Genomic DNA, 20,156 nt, shown 5'->3' with positions numbered 1-20,156 from the left:
TATATTTATGTATGCCACACACTTACTTTAACGTTTGCCGTTCTTTATAACAAACCGAAAACATATATTATGGAGAGTAACTGTTTTTTGGTATTTCTGAAACTGCACGTGGTACATGGAGTACTCTATGAAGTTTTGTTCTGGCAACATACTCGACGAGATCACTCTGAGTACACTTCAATAAGAGAGAAAGAGGAATATGTGTTTGTTGGTAGTGAAGACATCAGAGTAGCAACAAGAAGTTACTCGTGGCTTCTGATGTTCATCAAAATGTGTACCAATTGTTTTGCGGCTCTCTCAAATAGATGTACTCATGTAGCAAGTACACGTGTACTCTGCATTTACAAATGGAATTGTGCAGACCTCTAGTATTTACTTCTTCAATACAATAGCAGACATGGATTAATTTGCTTATATGGATATTTGTACAGACTATTTTTTGTAATAACTGTCGTATTAGTGAAAGCTAAATGTCATCACCTCTTTGGCCAAGTCAAAATTAATAACCTCTTTAAGAACGACGAATATATGTTGAAAAAGCATTCATTGGAAACAATATTTCATCTACTTCAAATACATTATTCTATTCTATGTCATCATTGACCGGTTTTACGAAATAGGAAATGAAAAGGCAAGAGGCAAAGTAAATCCTTACGAGAAAAGGTTTCCAAAACCATTTGCAACAACTAAAGAAGTGGTTCCAATAAAAGCTACAGGGATAAATGGTTGTTGTCGTTTGGATGGTTACAAGGTTTGTTATTACTGTGCTACACCATTGTGTCATTTCACAATTTGACAGTTGACATATTTTAACGCTATATCAACAAGCCACAAAATCGTAAATGTATTTTCAAGTATTCCCCTCAGAATAAAGTGGAAGAGGAAACAACAGAAGTAGGAGGATGAAAGTACAAATAATGTGGATGTTGGTGGAAAAATAAATATTAGGAGTACCACTCACGGTTGCCACAGTTGATACAATTTTACCAAAAATGGTAGATTTTTTACTGTTTGATAGATTGGTAATAAAACTTTGACAAAATTGTCTATAGAAATAAAATTTTGACAAAATTCTATATAAATAAAATTTTGACAATATTTTCGATAGAAAAAAATATTGACAACATTTGCTATAGAAATAAAAATTTTAAAACATTTTTTATAGAAATAAAATTTTTAAGAAATTTTCGATAGAAATAAAATATTGACAACATTTTCCATAGAAAAAAATTTTGGCACAATTTTCTGAAGAAAAAAAATTTTGGCAAAATTATCCGAAGAAATAAAATTTTGGCAAAATTTTCAATAGAAATAAAATTTTGGCATAATTTTCTATAGAAATAAATTTTGGGGAAATTTGATATAAGAATAGAATTTTGAGAAAATTTTATATAGAAAAAAAAATTTGAGGAAATTTTCTATAGAAATAAAATTTAAAAAAAATTTCCATAGAAATAAAATTTTGAGGAAATTTGATATAGAAATAAAATTTTGACATAATTTTCTATAAAAATAAAACTTTGGCAAAATTTTCTATAGAAATAAAATTTTGATAAAATTTTCTATAGAAATAAAATTTTGACAAAATTTTCGATAGAAAAAAATATTGACAACATTTTCTATAGAAATAAAATTTTTAAGAAATTTTTTATAGAAATAAAATTTTTAAGAAATTTTTTATAGAAATAAAATTTAAAAAAAAAATTCTATAGAAATAAAATGTTTACAAAATTTTCGATAGAAATAAAATATTGACAACATTTTCCATAGAAATAAAATTTTGGCAAAATTATCCGAAGAAATAAAATTTTGGCAAAATTTTCAATAGAAATAAAATTTTGGCATAATTTTCTATAGAAATAAAATTTTTACAAAATTTTCTATACAAATAAAATTTTTCTATAGAAATAATATTTTGAGGAAATTTGATATAGGAATAGAATTTTAAGAAAATTTTATATAGAAATAAAATATTGACAAAATTTTCTACAAATATACAATTTTGACAAAATTTTCTATAGAAATAAAAATTTTTACAAAATTTTCTGTAGAAATAAAATTTGACAAAATTTTTTATAGAAATAAAATTGTATATAAAATTTTCTATAGAAATAACATTTTGATCAAAAACTTCAAAATTCAATTTTTAAAATTTGGTAGATGTTTGGCAAAGTTTTCTTCACATTTTGGTAGATTATTTCTTGCACGAGTGGCAACTACCTTTGCTATTTTATAAGTGATGACAGCATCCGTTTACAGCGTGAATATACCATTTAGATATTTTTTGGTATATGTATGCGGAAATGTGTGGCAACCTCTAATCTTAAAAGGTAGAAGGATATAAAACGAATGCTAGGCATTATATGCATCTCACGAACCACCCAGATGGATGGATTACTGAGGCCATTCACAGCATACCTTAAGAGGTTAGAAATGGATAATGGTTTAAACTTATTCCCTTTTCTAAACGAATTTGTATTCATTCAATTTGAAAACCACATGCGGTCTAGTGAAGTGACACCTTCCAAGCTGGTTAGAATTTTCAAATAATCGACAAAAAATGTCATTCGTAGTAAATGTTTGAAAATGTCAGAAAGAAACTGGATATATGTACTCTTTGTATGAGTTTTGGATAAAACTAACACAACTGTTAGGGAGCCACTGTTGCAGAAAGACCAACTTATGTTTGCATTTTAAAAAATATTTATGTTTGTGACAAAAAAATAAAAACCTGCATAGTTTTAGGCGACAATATTTAGTTTAAAATTATATCGGTAGGGAATAAGCTTTCACTGTTTTACTAGAGGACAATCGCAGTGGGTTCATCAGTAAAAATCTCAGGATCTGGATAAAAGCAAATATTACAATAATACCATGACAAACAACAATTGACTTTTTTAATTTCTGTAAAATCTCGCACATATGACATTCTGTTGCTTTCCTTTACATGTTGCCAATATCCCACTATGTTATGTCCCAGTAATTATTTACTTTGGAAATTATTGTAAAACTTGTAAGAGAGTTACAATTTAACCTAAAATTATGCTTTGTATTAAGAAGCTTTTACAACACTTGACATTTTTGTCAAGAAAATAATTTTGTAAAATGTTAAAATATTACGACTTAGCCTTGGAAAATCAAGCTTTGAAAATTTTGCATTAATAATTAATGGCAAAACTATGTTATGTATACCTAAGAGTATACTTTGAATATTTGGCTGACCTGGAAACCTAAATGTATGCTTTAGTTTTTTTAGTGAGAAACAAGAAAAAATAATACAAGGTTGAAACTGCAACAGAAAATCTCTATGGATATTAAACTGCTGAGTAAAGTAAGTCATACACAAGAATGCCTCAAAAAAGTTTCTAAAGTCGTTAACCTAAATGTATGTTTACATTACTTGCTGGAAATCTTAACGAATACATTGACATGGAACTCATATCACCCATAGGATTCATTACTTCGCGTAGTATTTGTACCAATTAGAATTTTAAATTGTTGCATATTTGTTACATTTGTTTGTTCCAGCATTATTGGGGACATTTCTTAGTTAATATTCTCTAAAAATGTTGCCAAACACTACGAGTTGGTAGAATTTTACCAAAAATTTTACATTTTTTTATTGTTTGGTAGATTGGTAGAATTTTTGAGGTTTTGGTAGATTTTGCAAAATATATAGAAATAAAAATTTGACAAAATTCTTGTAAAGAAATAAAATTTTGCAAAAATTTTTTTATAGAAATAAAAATTTTCAAAAATTTTCTATATAAATAAAAGTTTGGCATAATTTTCTGTAGAAATAAAATTTTGGCAAAATTTTCTATAGAAATAAAATTTTGACAAAATTTTCTGTAGAAATAAAATTTTGACAAAATTTCCTATAAAAATAAAATTTTGACAAACATTTCTGTAGAAATAAAATTTTGACAGACAAATTTTTAGAAGAAAAGCTCAAATATCTTTCATTGAATATAGTAAGAGAAAGTACTTGGTAAAAATTGTTTCATTTACATATAACTGTTTAATTATGTATATAACATTTCATTAATTTTTTTTGTTTATATTTATTTATTTATATTTCAATAATATTTAATTCAATGTTTGGCATTCTTTCTAAAAAAACCATACCGAAGAGAACTAAGAACCCCTTTATATGGTAACACATCTTTTGTCTGTCCATACTTTATTATTTGCTTTTGACCTTTATTATTTACATTATTATTAATTGTTCTTTCCCTTTCAGAAATTTTTTTTGATGATTTAATAAAAAAAAAACATACCATTGACCATTACGAAACGAACACTTCGTTCATCGTGCCTTCTGACATATTTGACTTTCTCATCTCCTATTACACATTTGCTGCTGTCAAATTGAATAATGTGTCCAACATAGCAAGAATAGGAAAGAATGCCGTCATGTAATTCAATTTGCCCTTTGCTGTCTTTCTCCATTAAAATTTAATCAATTTAATGTGTAGGTATTAGAGTTTCTGGGGAAAATGGTTTGTCCTTTTCCCTTACTAATCTATGGTGTTATAATATTGAATTATATATTTAAATACTATGTTTTTCATCATCGATGAGATTTTATTCCAAGCACTGCAAATAATATATAATTTTAATTGTAAATTAATAAAAAAACCTAAAGCCAATTACTAATAAATTTTACTTCGGCATTTATTGCGTGAGATTAATATAAAACCAAAGGCATGTGATATATGCTCTCCAAGATTATATAAAAGTATTAACGTGGCATATGATAACATTAAATTTTGCTTTTAAAGCTTATAAATGTTATAAATTAAGCCTATGATACATTTCGTAGACGTTTAATATTGAAGAGATTAATGCTAAATTTCAATAACAGAGATCATTCATGTTAAAAAACTAATAACAGTTTTAAGTAGTCATTGCTATGGTAGTGATCAGTTACAACAACAAAAACATTAACTCTCGTTCTCATTAGTAATGTAACATCACTTGAGGTAATCACTCACACAAATTACAACTGTTTTTCTTATTCTCAATTGTATTTTTTGTATCACTCTCAAATACTCAGCACTCAAATACAATGCACTATGCAAGGTGCATTGCATTATTCAATTGTAAATAATAACAACGTTCAAAAGTTCCATAAACTCTAAAAAAATTGTTTAAAAATAAATTTCCTTCAACTTTTGCAAATTGGAAAACCATGTGTTCACGCTAGATAAAGCACCATTTATTTTTTTCAAAATGATAAATGAGTATATTGCCATTTAGTCGGCAACGATGTCATTTATGATTAGGTATAAACACATTAGAGACATTCGGGGTATAGACTCCCAGCCTTCCACAGGTATTTATAATTAGAAAGCTTTTATCTCTTTACATACATATATCTTTATATTATTTTATTTATATTTTTCGTTTTGCGTTCTTTGGCCTCAAGATCATTCAACAACCCTCAGAACACAGCAATGTCATCGGCGAGAAATACATAAACAAATGAAAAAAAAATTGTCAAAATCACCAATGGTACAAACAAAAATATTTTTTTTTTTGCTAAAAAATTATTAGCATATATAAAATTAAACTGCGTTCACATGGATATAACAAATTATAATTACATACAAAACCACTGGAAAAAAATACCGTACAAATAATGATCAAAAATAATAATAGAACATAGTAGCATCAGAGACACGGTTCCCACTCGAGCCAAAAATAATCTACCAACATTTGGAGAAAATTTTACCAAATTTTGCAAAAATCTATTTCTATAGTAAATTTTGTCCAAATTTTATTTCTATAGAAATTTTGTCAAAATTTTATGTCTATAGAAAATTTTGTCAAAATTTTATTTCTATAGAAAATTTTGTCAAAATTTTATTTCTATAGAAAATTTTGTCTAAATTTTATTTCTATAGAAAATTTTGTCAAAATTTTATTTCTATAGAAAATTTTGTCAACATTTTATTTCTATAGAAAATTTTGTCAAAATTTTATTTCTATAGAAAATTTTGTCAAAATTTGATTTCTATAAAAAATTTTGCCAAAATTTTATTTCTATAGAAAATTGTTTCCAAATTTTATTTCTATAGAAAATTTTGCCAAAATTTTATTTCTATAGAAAATGCTGTCAAAATTTTATTTTTATAGAAAATTTTGTCAAAATTTTATTTCTATAGAAAATTATGTCAAACTTCGATTTCTATAGGAAATGTTATCAAAATGTGATTTCTATAGAAAATTGTCTCCAAATTTTATTAACATTTTATTTCTATAGAAAATTTTGTCAAAATTTTATTTCTATAGAAAATTTTGTGAAAATTTTATTTCTGTAGAAAATTTTGTCAACATTTTATTTCTATAGAAAATTTGGTCAAAATTTGATTTCTATAAAAAATTTTGCCAAAATTTGTTTTCTATAGAAAATTGTTTCCAAATTTTATCAAAATTTTATTTCTATAGAAAATTTTGCCAAAATTTTATTTCTATAGAAAATGTTGTCCAAATTTGATTTCTATAGAAAATTGTTTCCAAATTTGATCAACATTTTATAGAAAATTTTGTCAAAATTTTATTTCTATAGAAAATTTTGTAAAAATTTTATTTTTATAGAAAATTTTGTCAAAATTTTATTTCTATAGAAAATTTTGTCAAACTTTGATTTCTATAGAAAATTTTGTCAAAATTTTATTTTATAGAATACTTTCATTTTTAACATTTGCCACTTTCAAAAAGAAATTAACAATTTTTTTTACAACGTTTTCGATGTATAGTAAAATACGTCGTAAATGTATGGCAAATATGTCGCAACTTTACACGGACAATCTCTTAGTTTTTCGTTTAATCTACGGTTTTAATTGATCCTATGTTTTAAGTAATTAATATTGTAATAAATCTTTATGTTAAATGTTATCTATCTCTTTAATAACCGTTTTGTTTTTGAAAATCCCAAAACAAACAATGTTATGATGAGTTGTAGAATTGCCATGAGAATAACATGCAAATAAAATTAGATATCTCACAATGTGAGAACAGAATAGAGATGGCCAATGTTAATGTTATAACCATTTCGGTATCGAGATCAATGTCAGTAACTTTTACATAGATCATCTTATCTTATCTTAACATGAGAAATAACATAAATGCATAACAAGATTTAATGAGAAGCTTAACATGAAATATTAAAAGCATAATGATGTCAACGATTATGGCTTTATATTTGTAAATAAAATGAGACATACCACAATGTGAGAGTAGAATTGAGATGGCCAATATTAATGTTATCATAGTGTTTGTAAGATAATAATTTCAGTATCGAGAGCAATAATAACCCTGCCAACATTTGGGTGATAGTTTTATCGTCTTTCGCTAAGATGTCACTATTTCGGATCGCCAGGAAGTTTTCTGGTAGTAAAATCGCAAGCACAGCAACAATAAAAACAACTATCGCGTGGGATGTTTCCATTTCGAAACAAATTCGACTCTAACAGCGATCAAAAATCTAAATATAGACTCCATACATCGACATAGCTATTTTTTCAATAGCACCTCTCTGAGAGTACATGTGTGTAAAAAGCCACTATCAACCAACGAGCGTGGGTGGCACAGAGCGAGAGCCTCTGACTTGAAAACGAGAGGTTCCGAGTTCAAAGCTTTGTGCGGCCGATCATCATTTTTATTTTTTAAAAAATAACTATCGCTTTTTGACTTCTTTTGGTCACTGGTTTGATTCCCCGAGAACACTATCGCGTAGTGGGACATTTGTTCCCGAACGGGGACACTTACTCGATAAGAAAATGATATCGCCTATGAAAGTTTTATCTTCCAGGGTGAATCTACTTCGATACACTTTCGATAGAAAATGTTTGCAGGGAATAATGATGTCCACGATTATGGCTTTATATTATCACTACTACGCAAATAATTGTTATTGAATTAAATTTCATTAAGCTAAAATGAAGTAAATTGAATTGTTTTAATTTATATTAAGTAAACAAATAAATATTTAGGTACAATATCATTATTTTTATTAGCACTAATAAATACTACAAAGAAAGACGAAAAGCAGACGACAACTTTCACTTATAAACAATGAATCATTAAAAAACGTATGTATTTTCCCTTATAACATTTTCTGAGGATACATTACCAAAAAACCTTGACAATATAAAATATTTACAAACTTAAGGAATTTTAAAACAAAAGGACAACATTCGATATTAAATAACAAGAAAAACATGCCATTGAACACATGGGCACATTTATTCTTAGTAAGGCTTTATGCCTCCTTTCGGAACCCCTCCTCATGAATCATTCAATACACAACCTTTGGAGCAGAAAATATTTTCGGTTGGATACGCAATAATATTTTGTATCTATGCTAACTCTATGTACCAGTAAATGGCATGTCTTTGAATACAAATTAATATTGAAAAGGCATAGTATACATTTTAGCGCATAGATATTTTATTAAGAGCTTAATGGGAAAATACCTTTATCATCCCTTTTTTGCCCATAAAATTTTTACAAATTATTAATATTGTGCTAGAATTCCTTTGAGCCTACAAAAATGTTTATGGTTCTCTCTGTGTGACTGACAATATTTTTGCTGTTTTTGTTTTCTTTTCATGTTTGTGGCATACTTTGGGGCTTATGTTTAAATTATGGGTTTTAGTTACTTTACGCCATAGAGACTATAGTCTCCATTCAAATGTCATTGCACTTGACGAAAATATTATTTTATATAGTGCCTAAATTGTGGTTTCCACTTCCATCATCCTTCCATCCATGGCATTTGGAGACACAACATTATTGTGGTTATTATTCACAAGTTGCTGCAAAGTCTTTGTCTGAAAATATTACAGCAACTGTCAGTTGAGATCAACTATTTTGAAATTTTGCCACTAAAAACGTGTCATCGTACTATAGCTATGCAAATAGTTGTGGCATATTTTGAGGTAAAGACGACATGTTAAGGAGAGATGATAAGAAAGCTTGGATTCCGTCATTCCGTGGATTCCCATACTAATATGTGCCATTTCAGCACATATTAGTATGGGACTCAATCAGCCCAAGTCGTATCATATGACGGTCCTCGTGGCTCTTGACCTATCGAAGAATTCGATACGGTCAACCATGCCATACTATTCGAGGAAATCGTGAATACGTCCCTACCGGCAAGAACCAAGCTTTGGGTTCTGAATTATCTGTGCGGAATTCAGGGGCAAGAAGTCAAAACCCCGTAGAGTTAAACCGGGAGTTCCCCAGGATGGGGTGATATCTCCGGTACTGTTTAATCTCTACCTGTCCTCGATTCCACCCTCTCCTGACGGCGTCAAAATTGTATCACATGGGGACGATCGTACAATCATGGCACCCGGGCCCATTGTTGATGACATATGCGATCGATTGAACGTCTACCTCGCCATCTTACAAGTTATTTCACTGCAAGAAATTTGAGGATATCTCCCACCAAATTCTCAGCCACACTATTTATTACATGGACGGTGGAAGTACTCAGTCAGTTGAATGTCAGAGTTGACGGCGAAGTAATTTCGACCACAAATTACCCCATGATTCTTGGAGTCATATTTGGCAGCCTTTTTAAGTCGTCTGCCCATGCCACTGCAATTCGTGATAAGCTCCGCGGTAAACTATGCAGCGCCAGTGTAGATACCTCAAACGAGCGACACGCAGTGAAATAACATACAGGCCTGTCAGAACGCTGCCCTTAGAACTGCAAGAGGATGTCTCCGCAAGACAAGATCATCCCAGTGCGTCGAAACAATTACAAGATGTCAAAGGGTGTATTAACCCTCTAATGCCCAAGCCCGCCTTTAGGCGGGCTTCTTTTAGTTAGGAAGCTTTTAGTAAAACACACCATAAGACAACAAAAATGTGCAAAATAAAACGGAAACTTATTTGAAACTATTCAAGAGGATTTGCAGCATATGCTGAATTTTACCGTATACATTTTTCTTGTTTAGTTCTGTTGCTTTTGTGTCGTTAACATTGAAAATTTAATCAGCTGGCAAAAAATTGGGGCATTAGAGGGTTAAGAGTTAACAGCTGCAAACATCGCTCAGAATCATCAACACGTTGTTGTTTTTGATCAAATGTGAGCTCGCGCGGCACCCATTTTGCACAGAGCTTCCGCATATCCAAATATTGACGAATGATATGATATGCAGCGAACATATATTATAGTTGCAGCAAACATATTATAGTTGCAGAAAACATATTATGTTTGCAGCAAACATGTTATTTTTGGGTAAAAAATATTATGGTTGCAGCAATCATTTGTTTGCTGCAACCACAATATGTTTGCAGCAAACATATTATGGTTACAAGAAACATATTCTGTTTGCAGCAAACATGCTATTTTTGGTGCCAAGCATATTATGTTTGCACCAATCATAATATGTTTGCTGCAACCATAACATGTTTGCTGCAAACATATTATGGTTGCCGCAAACATATTATGATTGTTTCAAACATATAACAGAATATGTTTCTTGTAACCATAATATGTTTGCTGCAAACATATTATGGCTGCAGCAAACATATTATAGTTGCAGAAAACATAATATGTTTGCAGCAAACATGTTATTTTTGGATCAAAAATATTATGGCTGCAACCATAACATGTTTGCAAACATGTTATTTTTGGTGTCAAACATATGTTTTCAACAATCATAATATGTTTGCTGCAACCATAACATGTTTGCTGCAACCATAACATGTTTGCTGCTATTTGTGCTATATTATGGTTGCTGCAACTATAATATGTTTGCTGCAACCATAATGTTTGCTGCAACCATAATATGTTTGCTGCAACCATAATATGTTTGCGACAACCCAACCATAAACTATAATATGTTTGCTGCAACCATAAATGTTTGGCCCCAAAAATAACATGTTTGGCACCAAAAATAACATATTTGCTGCAACCATAACATGTTTGCTGCAAACATATTACGGTTACAAGAAATATATTCTGTTTGCATCAAACATGTTATTTTTTGTGCCAAACATATTATGTTTGCTGCAACCATAACATGTTTGCTGCAAACATATTATGGTTACAAGAAACATTATGATTGCCAAACATATTATGTTTGCTGCAACCATACCATGTTTGCTGCAACCATATTATGGTTGCCGCAAACATATTATGGTTGTCGCAAACATATTATGGTTGCCGCAAACATATTATGATTGTTGCAAACATTGAACATGTTAGGGTTGCCGCAAACATATTATGGTTGCAGCAAACATGTTATTTTTGGGTCAAAAATATTATGTTTGCTGCAACCACAATATGTTTGCAGCAAACATATTATGGTTACAAGAAACATATTCTGTTTGCAGCAAACATGCTATTTTTTGTGCCAAGCATATTATGTTTGCACCAATCATAATATGTTTGCTGCAACCATAACATGTTTGCTGCAAACATAATATGTTTGGCACCAAAAATAACATGTTTGCAAACATAATATGTTTTCTGCAACTATAATATGTTTGCTGCAACTATAATATGTTTGCAGCAAACATATTATGGTTACAAGAAACATATTCTGTTTGCAGCAAACATGTTATGTTTGCAACAATCATAATATGTTTTCTGCAACCATAACATGTTTGCTGCAAACATATTATGGTTACAAGAAACATATGATGATTGCAGCAAACATGTTATTTTTGGTGCCAAACATATTATATTTGCTGCAATCATAATATGTTTCTTGTAACCATAATATGTTTGCAGCAAACATGTTATGGTTGCAGCAAACATGTTATGGTTGCAGCAAACATATTATGCTTGGCACCAAAAATAACATGTTTGCTGCAAACAGAATATGTTTCTTGTAACCATAATATGTTTGCTGCAAACATATTGTGGTTGCAGCAAACATAATATTTTTGACCCAAAAATAACATGTTTGCTGCATATATAGTTGGGTTGTCGCAAACATATTATGGTTGCAGCAAACATATAATAGTTGCAGCAACCATAATATGTTTGACCCAAAAATAGCATGTTTGTTGCAAACATAATATGTTTTTGCTATTTTTGGGTCAAACATATTATGGTTGCTGCAACTATAATATGTTTGCTGCAACCATAAAAAATAACATGTTTGGCACCAAAAATAACACGTTTGCTGCAACCATTACATGTTTGCTGCAAACATATTATGGTTACAAGAAATATATTCTGTTTGCATCAAACATGTTATTTTTTGTGCCAAACATATTATGTTTGCTGCAACCAAAACATGTTTGCTGCAAACATATTATGGTTGCCGCAAACATATTATGATTGTTGCAAACATAATATGTTTGGCACAAAAAATAACATGTTTGCTGCAAACATATTATGGTTGCCGCAAACTTATTATATTTGCAACAATAACATGTTTGCTGCAAACATATTATGGTTGCCGCAACATATTTTGATTGTTGCAAACATAATATGTTTGGCACAAAAAATAACGTTTGCTGCAAACATATTATGGTTGTCGCAAACTTATTATATTTGCACAAACTTGTTTTTGGGGCCAAACCATAACATGTTTCCTCCAAACATATTATGGTTGCCGCAAACATGTTATTTGTGGGTCAAAAATATCAAAAATAACATGTTTGGCACCAAAAATAACATGTGTGCTGCAACCACAATATGTTTGCAGCAAACATATTATGGTTACAACAAACATGTTATTTTTGGTGCACCAAAAATAACATGTTTGCAAACATAATATGTTTTCTGCAACTATAATATGTTTGCTGCAACTATAATATGTTTGCAGCAAACATATTATGGTTACAAGAAACATATTCTGTTTGCAGCAAACATGTTATGTTTGCAACAATCATAATATGTTTGCTGTAACCATAACATGTTTGCTGCAACCATAACATGTTTGCTGCAAACATATTATGGTTACAAGAAACATATGATGATTGCAGCAAACATGTTATTTTTGGTGCCAAACATATTATATTTGCTGCAATCATAATATTTTTCTTGTAAACATAATATGTTTGCCGCAAACATATATAGTTGGGTTGTCGCAAACATATTATGGTTGCAGCAAACATATAATAGTTGCAGCAACCATAATACGTTTGACCCAAAAATAGCATGTTTGTTGCAAACATAATATGTTTTTGCTATTTTTGGGTCAAACATATTATGGTTGCTGCAACTATAATATGTTTGCTGCAACCATAAAAATAACATGTTTGGCACCAAAAATAACATGTTTGCTGCAACCATAACATGTTTGCTGCAAACATATTATGGTTACAAGAAATATATTCTGTTTGCATCAAACATGTTATTTTTTTGTGCCAAACATATTATGTTTGCTGCAACCAAAACATGTTTGCTGCAAACATATTATGGTTGCCGCAAACATATTATGATTGTTGCAAACATAATATGTTTGGCACAAAAAATAACATGTTTGCTGCAATCATATTATGGTTGCCGCAAACTTATTATATTTGCACAAACTTGTTTTTGGGGCCAAACCATAACATGTTTCCTCCAAACATATTATGGTTGCCGCAAACATGTTATTTTTGGGTCAAAAATATTATGTTTGCTGCAACCACAATATGTTTGCAGCAAACATATTATGGTTCCAAGAAACATATTCTGTTTGCAGCAAACATGTTATTTGTGGTGCCAAGCATATTATGTTTGCACCAATCATACTATGTTTGCTACAACCATAACATGTTTGCTGCAAACATATTATGGTTGCAGCAAACATAATATGTTTGCAGCAATCATAATATGTTTGCAGCAAACATATTATGGTTACAAGAAACATATTCTGTTTGCAGCAAACATGCTATTTTTGTGCCAAACATATTATGTTTGCAACAATCATAATATGTTTGCTGCAACCATAACATGTTTGCTGCAAACATATTATGGTTGCCGCAAACATATTATGATTGTTGCAACATATAACATATTAGGGTTGCCGCAAGCATATTATGTTTGCAACAAACATGTTATTTTTGGGGCCAAACATTTATGGTTGCAGCAAACATATTATAGTTTATAGTTGGGTTGTCGCAAACATATTATGGTTGCAGCAAACATATTATAGTTGCAGCAACCATAATATGTTTGACCCAAAAATAGCATGTTTGCTGCAAACATAATATGTTTTTTGCAACTATAATATGTTTGCTGCAACTATAATGCTGCAACCATAACATGTTTCCTGCAAACATATTATGGTTGCCGCAAACATATTATGGTTGATGCTATTTTTGGTCAAACATATTATGGTTGCAGCAATCATAATATGTCCGCTTTCTGAAATACTTTTCTAATGAAATTATTTCGAATTTGAATAGTACGCACTAAGACCTATCCAATGGTGGTAGTTTCGTTTTGGAACCCCGAACGGTTTTGGCACAGTTGTCCCTTTTTTTGTTAAACAAAATTTTAATTTTGCCGGTTTCTAAATTATTTTTGTGAGAAATTTGTTCGAATTAAGGATACTTAGGTCCGTCTTTAACGAATTATATCAAATTCCATTTAAAAATTCTTAGTGTTTCCAAAAAAATTATAAATTTGTAAAATTAAATTCGAATTTAAAAAAATAAATTCGAATTTAAAATTGCTTTGAAGGTGCTGGTTTGTGTCTCGGCTAAGGCCTCTGCCGCAATTTTAAATTCGAATTTATTTTCACACACATATATTTTATTTGGTTTAATTTTTATAAGATGTCAAAATCATAATGAATCTACTCTTCTCATACTCTTGAAATTTCTAATAAAATCCTTTGACCCCTACCATAGTGAAATGAAGGTAAATAAAATTTCAAAGGCTTCAGACAAAATCACTTAACATTGTCATCTTTAAAAAAGACCATTGCTAAAGAAAGGATATGTTTTTTACTCTTGTGCTTTTGTTTTTGTTTTTCTAAATTGACGTTGACGTTTTTTACTCAATTGGCTTTTGGGCATACATGAATGTACGTCTATATGCCAATTCATATATCCATTCAACCTTCTAGCTAGCATGGATTGGTGGCCTTAGCTCCCATAAAGCACTTTAGATATGTAAGTCATATGTTCCTCCATATGTCCGTCCTTCCAATGTTGTACCATCCTAAGGGTGGGACTACAAGAAACTTATGGAGCTGTTAACCGTACAAGACGTGACATAAGCACTGGTCGGATACATAAAAAAAGCAGTACGCCAAACGTCTGCCTTAGTGGGTGAGATCAGATGGTTTTGCTGCAAAGACACACCAGGCCATATTAGTTGCATACAACAAAAGTCATTTGTGGCATAAATGCGGTTGGTAGATTTTTTTCGGTGGATTGTGGTGTATATGACATCTTTGCAAAGGCAATGATGTGATGTTCTTAGTCTTTTATTTTACTTGCAATTTGTTTTATACTCTCTTTGAATGCTTGAATGTTTTCTTTTCTTCTCTATGTCTGTTTTCTTAACAACCAACTGCATATACGCCGACACACAACACCAAGTATCTAATGCTAATTCTTTTCAAATCATACAAAAAAACTTCCTCCCTTCCAGATTCCATTTTGTCATAGAAGAATAGACAATACTAGGGAAGCAAGCTTATGGAGGAAAAATATAAGAAGCCATCACATATAATTCGGGCAAACGGACTTAAAGTTTCTGCCAAGTTGGACCCCGTGTGGTCCGTGACCATATTCCTATAGTCCGCATCCAGATTCAACGTTACATTACTCGTGTCGTTGTCTCCATGTCTATCTTTTTCCTGCGGAGAACGTGTTCTACAAATCGCCCTATGGCCTCCCAGTTCTTCTCACTCTGTACCATCTTCTGAACTATATTTCTCGGAGAGACATGTCCAATTTCATCTTCTAGCGCTGTCCGTCGCTCTGCCAACGGGCTACATGTAAAGAATGTAGATGAGGTTAGGTCAGGTGGCAGCGCGATGTATCTGGCTCACTTAGACTATTCAATCCATTGTCATACCTCAGTGGTGAACTTCTCTCTTATCACTGAGAGCTTCCCTATTCCATGTTAAGCTCAATGACAAGGGACCTCCTTTTTATAGCCGAGTCCGAACGGCATTGCACATTGCAGTGAAACCACTTAGAGAAGCTTTGAAACACTCGGAAATGTCACCAGCATTACTGAGGTGGGATAATCCACCGCTGAAAAACTTTGTTTGGTGTTCGATCGAAGCAGGAATCGAACCCACGACCTTGTGTATGCAAGGCGGCCATGCTAACCATTGCACCACGGTGGCTCCCTGTAAGGAATGTATGTTCGGCATCGTCAGTGAAATCTTCTTCTTCGTAAATACACTTCTCTGACCTGCATTTCCCCATACGATGCAGATACTTTCGAAAGTATCCATGGCCAGAGAGCATCTGAGTCATGAATACGTTACTTCTCCATATCTTCTCCATTGTTCCTGCCATCTATCTCTGGTCTCTCGTTAAATGTTCGGTATCGTGTCCGTCTCGCCTTGTTGTTAAGCTTCGAAAACCTTTTGCCGCTCAATCGTCTGGAGGTCTGTAGGGATCGTTCCTGCTATCACTAATGCGGTGTGTCCATCTGCCCTTTGTCTCATTTCTCCAGCGGCCCTGCCATCTATATCTGGTCTCTTGTTGAATGTTCGGTATCATGTCCGCGGCGCCTTGTTGTTTAGCTTCGAAAACCTTTTGCCGCTCAATCATCTGGAGGTCTATTGGGATCGTTCCTGCTATCACTAATGCGGTGTATTCATCTGCACTTCGTCTCGTTCCTCCATCGCTCCTACCATCTCGCTGTGGCCTCTTATTGAATGTTCGGTATCGTGTCCGCGGCGCCTTGTTGTTTAGCTTCGAAAATCTTTTGCCGCTCAATCATCTGGAGGTCTATTGGGATCGTTCCTGCTATCACTAATGCGGTGTGTCCATCTGCCCTTTGTCTCGTTTCTCCAGCGGTCCTGCCATATATCTCTGGACTCTTGTTAAATGTTCGGTATCGTGTCCGTCGCGCCTTGTTATTTAGCTTCGAAAACCTTTTGCCGCTCAATCGTCTGGAGGTCTATTGGGATCGTTCCTGCTATCACTAATGTGGCTTCTCCCGATACAGTGCGGAATGCTGAAGTGATTCTCAGAACTGCCTTTCTCTGTACTGAATGCAACTTTTTCGCTCTAGTCCGTCTCTATAGGATCGGCACCCAGATCTCACATCCATAGAGGAAGAAGGCCTCCTATGTTTTCCATCAGCCTGCTCAGTCGCGATAACAGCTTTCTCCGTTGCGAACGCTATCTGCTTGGAGTACGTTAGTTTCGAGTCCAACCTTAGTCTCAAGTATTTAATTGATTTCTTCATTGGGGTTACCATGTCGTCTATGTACATCTCTATTTCTAGAGGCAGATGCAGTTGGGTCTTTTGCATGGCTAAAAGTCATGCGTGTCTAGTCAGTCTTTCGCGTGTATCATTGTTTGGCGAAGTTTGCGTTGAGCCTCTTCAGTATTTTTCGCTTTTATCACTTATGTCATCAGCGTAGCCAACAAGGAATGTATCATCTGGCATGGGTATCTTCAGTATCTCGTGGTATGGACCAAGGATTGAGCCTTGTGCGGCACCTGAAGTTACCTCCATTCTTCTTGGGCCCTGTATGGTATCGTATATCAAACCCAGTTCTTGAGGTTGTCTTTAATTTAATTTAACTTACATCGAATTAAATTAGATAATCAATTTTAACTAAATTGTATATAATTAAATGTATTATTAAATGTTTTTCGCAAGCTTTGGAAGCTCTTACTCGTTCCTCTAATCCCTACTGCTAAGTCAGTAATTTTTTTAATGTTGCCTCCTATTCCAATGTCTGCAATGAGCGACTGGCCACCAACAGCAATCATATGCGCTAAGCATAATTATCTTCAACGCGATTGTGGGAATGACAGATAAACCAATAACAAAATAACAACAACAAAAATTTTCAAAAGAAAAACATATTAATCCGTGTGCGTATATTGAAACTGTCGTTGACTCTAAAGCATATTTAGACCGTATTCTCTATATGCTCACCGAATGTCTGTCCATGCAAAAAAAAAATAATCTTAACGGTGTGGGTGTGCCCTTGTTTTTTCCGCATTGTTGTTTGTCCAAGCATTATCCACATTTCGTACAACAATGAAGGCATTGTTTGTAATCTAGTGGGGGATACAAGCTGAAGAAATGAAGAAGGCAAATAGTTAAACTTGCAAAAATGACGGTGTACAGTTTTATGGTGAAGACGACGATTCCATTGAAAATTAGCACTGAGACAATAGGTTTCTAAATGGCTTCATTCTAAGCATATTTCAAATTCCAAGTATTCGGTATTTTATTTGCTATAATTTTATGAAACTGAAAACACTAAGTCAGTTAAGAAAGTAATTGAAAATAGTTACGTTTTTAATGAAAAAATAATTGAGTTTTGCATTCAACATCAATTAAATTTTTAATTGAATCAATTAAAAAATTTATTGAAATTTGCTAATGAAATCAATGAATTTTTAAACTGTGATTGATACTATCACTTTCGTGATTCAAGACATTTCAATTAAAAAATTAATTGGATCAATTAATTTCGTGATTGAATCAGAAAAAAAATTGTGTGTATTTAAACGTTCAATTTTTTCCCTTCGTTTACCGTTTGGTAGAATTCTTTATGTTTTGGTGGATTTTGCAAAATATTCCTCTCTAACTAAGAGGTACTAAAATTTTCTATAGAAATAAAATTTTGACAAAATTTTTGATAAAATAAAATTTTGACAAAATTGTTTATAGAAATAAAATTTTGCCAAAAAATTTCTATAGGAATAAAATTTTGCTAAAAAATTTCTATAGAAATACAATTTTGCCAAAAATTGTCTATAGAAATAAAATTTTGCTAAAAAATTTCTATAGAAGTAAAATTTTGCCAAAAATTTTCTATAGAAATAACATTTTGCTAAAATTTTTTATAGAAATAAAATATTGCCACAAAAATTTTCTATAGAAGAGTGAAGTAATGGAGCCTTGTTTCTTTTACTGTCACTTATTGACGTAAAACTCGGCTTTAATACTCCTGATCATCTCCATCCACTAATTCAAATCAACAAGTCGCTCATTTTGGCAAAACACGAATTCGCTCTGTATCTCCCCCTCTTACTCTCATTTAAATAAAATAACCTCAAAAGAGTCAGTAACTTTAAATAATTATACTCTCAATTACAATAAGAACTCCTCTTTAATTGGAGGATCCTCTCACCATTTATTTGACTTTTTATACCACATATACACACTAAAACACAGTGAGACTTTAATGATAGATCAAAGTATTGATGGGGCCTTGTTTGTCACTTATCGACGCAAAAACTCGGCTTTAATACTCGTGAGCGTCTGCATCCACTGATTCAAATCATTGACAAGTCGTTCAGTTTGGCAAAACATGAACTCGCTCTGTATCTTCCTCTTACTCTCATTTTAATAAAACAGTCTCAAAAGAGTCATTGACTTTAAATAGTTATTCTCCCAATAACAATAAAAAAAAACAAAACACATTAAGGTGAACATCTCTTTCATTGGAGTATCCACTCTCACTATTTAATTGGCCCATTATGCCGCATATACACACTAAATCAAAGTGAGTGTACATTAATGAGAGATCAATATATTGATAAAAAAAGTTGACTTTTCGTTGGAGACAATAGAAAAGGGAAATGGGAAATTTGCTTGTGTCGCTGATTGCTGAATATAATTGGGATAAATTAAAATAACTTGTGGAGGGTATAAGGGATTCGACCAAGCCCGATTTTAGCACCGTTCTTTCTGTTATTACCTATCTTTATACACTTAAGTACAATTAATTTATTGTTGCAGGTTTATGTTTATTAAATTTAATTTGCCTGTCACGTGTTTAAATGATAAACTTTTTGTCGTTTACGGTTCACAACAACAATATAAGCAAACAATTTTTACTATGATCTCATCCCAATGATAAAATTTTTGCTTTTGCAAATTATATCATTTTTGGAGGTAGGGAAAATGTTCTTTATATTGCTATAATTATCACTTTCTTTGAATGATTAAAAAATTGGAGTGTATGTATTCCCTTGGATTTAAAAACATTTTTATAGCAGGTTTTTTTGCAGAAGAAAACAAA

General features: G+C 31.8%; 2 protein-coding genes across 4 annotated transcripts in view; one reads left to right on the top strand and one right to left on the bottom strand.

The window, feature by feature from the left end:
- The window catches only part of hzg (CTD small phosphatase herzog), an 88,668-nt gene that overhangs the window by 41,198 nt on the left and 27,314 nt on the right, over positions 1–20,156 (bottom strand). The window lies entirely within an intron of this gene.
- Hip14 (palmitoyltransferase Hip14) overlaps positions 1–20,156 on the top strand; it is a 105,819-nt gene that overhangs the window by 68,040 nt on the left and 17,623 nt on the right. The window contains exon 4 of one of the 2 annotated variants that reach the window (XM_075308535.1): positions 4,244–4,663. The exons of the other annotated variant lie outside the window; for it this stretch is intronic. Within the exon in view, the coding sequence (XP_075164650.1) occupies positions 4,244–4,422 (179 nt within the window). The 3' untranslated portion in view covers positions 4,423–4,663. Of the gene's footprint in view, positions 1–4,243; positions 4,664–20,156 lie in introns of those variants that run through there. 2 annotated transcript variants of the gene reach the window in all.

This window comes from Haematobia irritans, chromosome 4 (assembly GCF_050003625.1).
Source record: "Haematobia irritans isolate KBUSLIRL chromosome 4, ASM5000362v1, whole genome shotgun sequence".
In the NCBI taxonomy this organism is placed as follows: Eukaryota; Metazoa; Arthropoda; class Insecta; order Diptera; family Muscidae; genus Haematobia; species Haematobia irritans.
The sequence above is the reverse complement of the archived record's forward strand: the minus strand, read 5'-3'. Positions and strand labels throughout refer to the sequence as shown.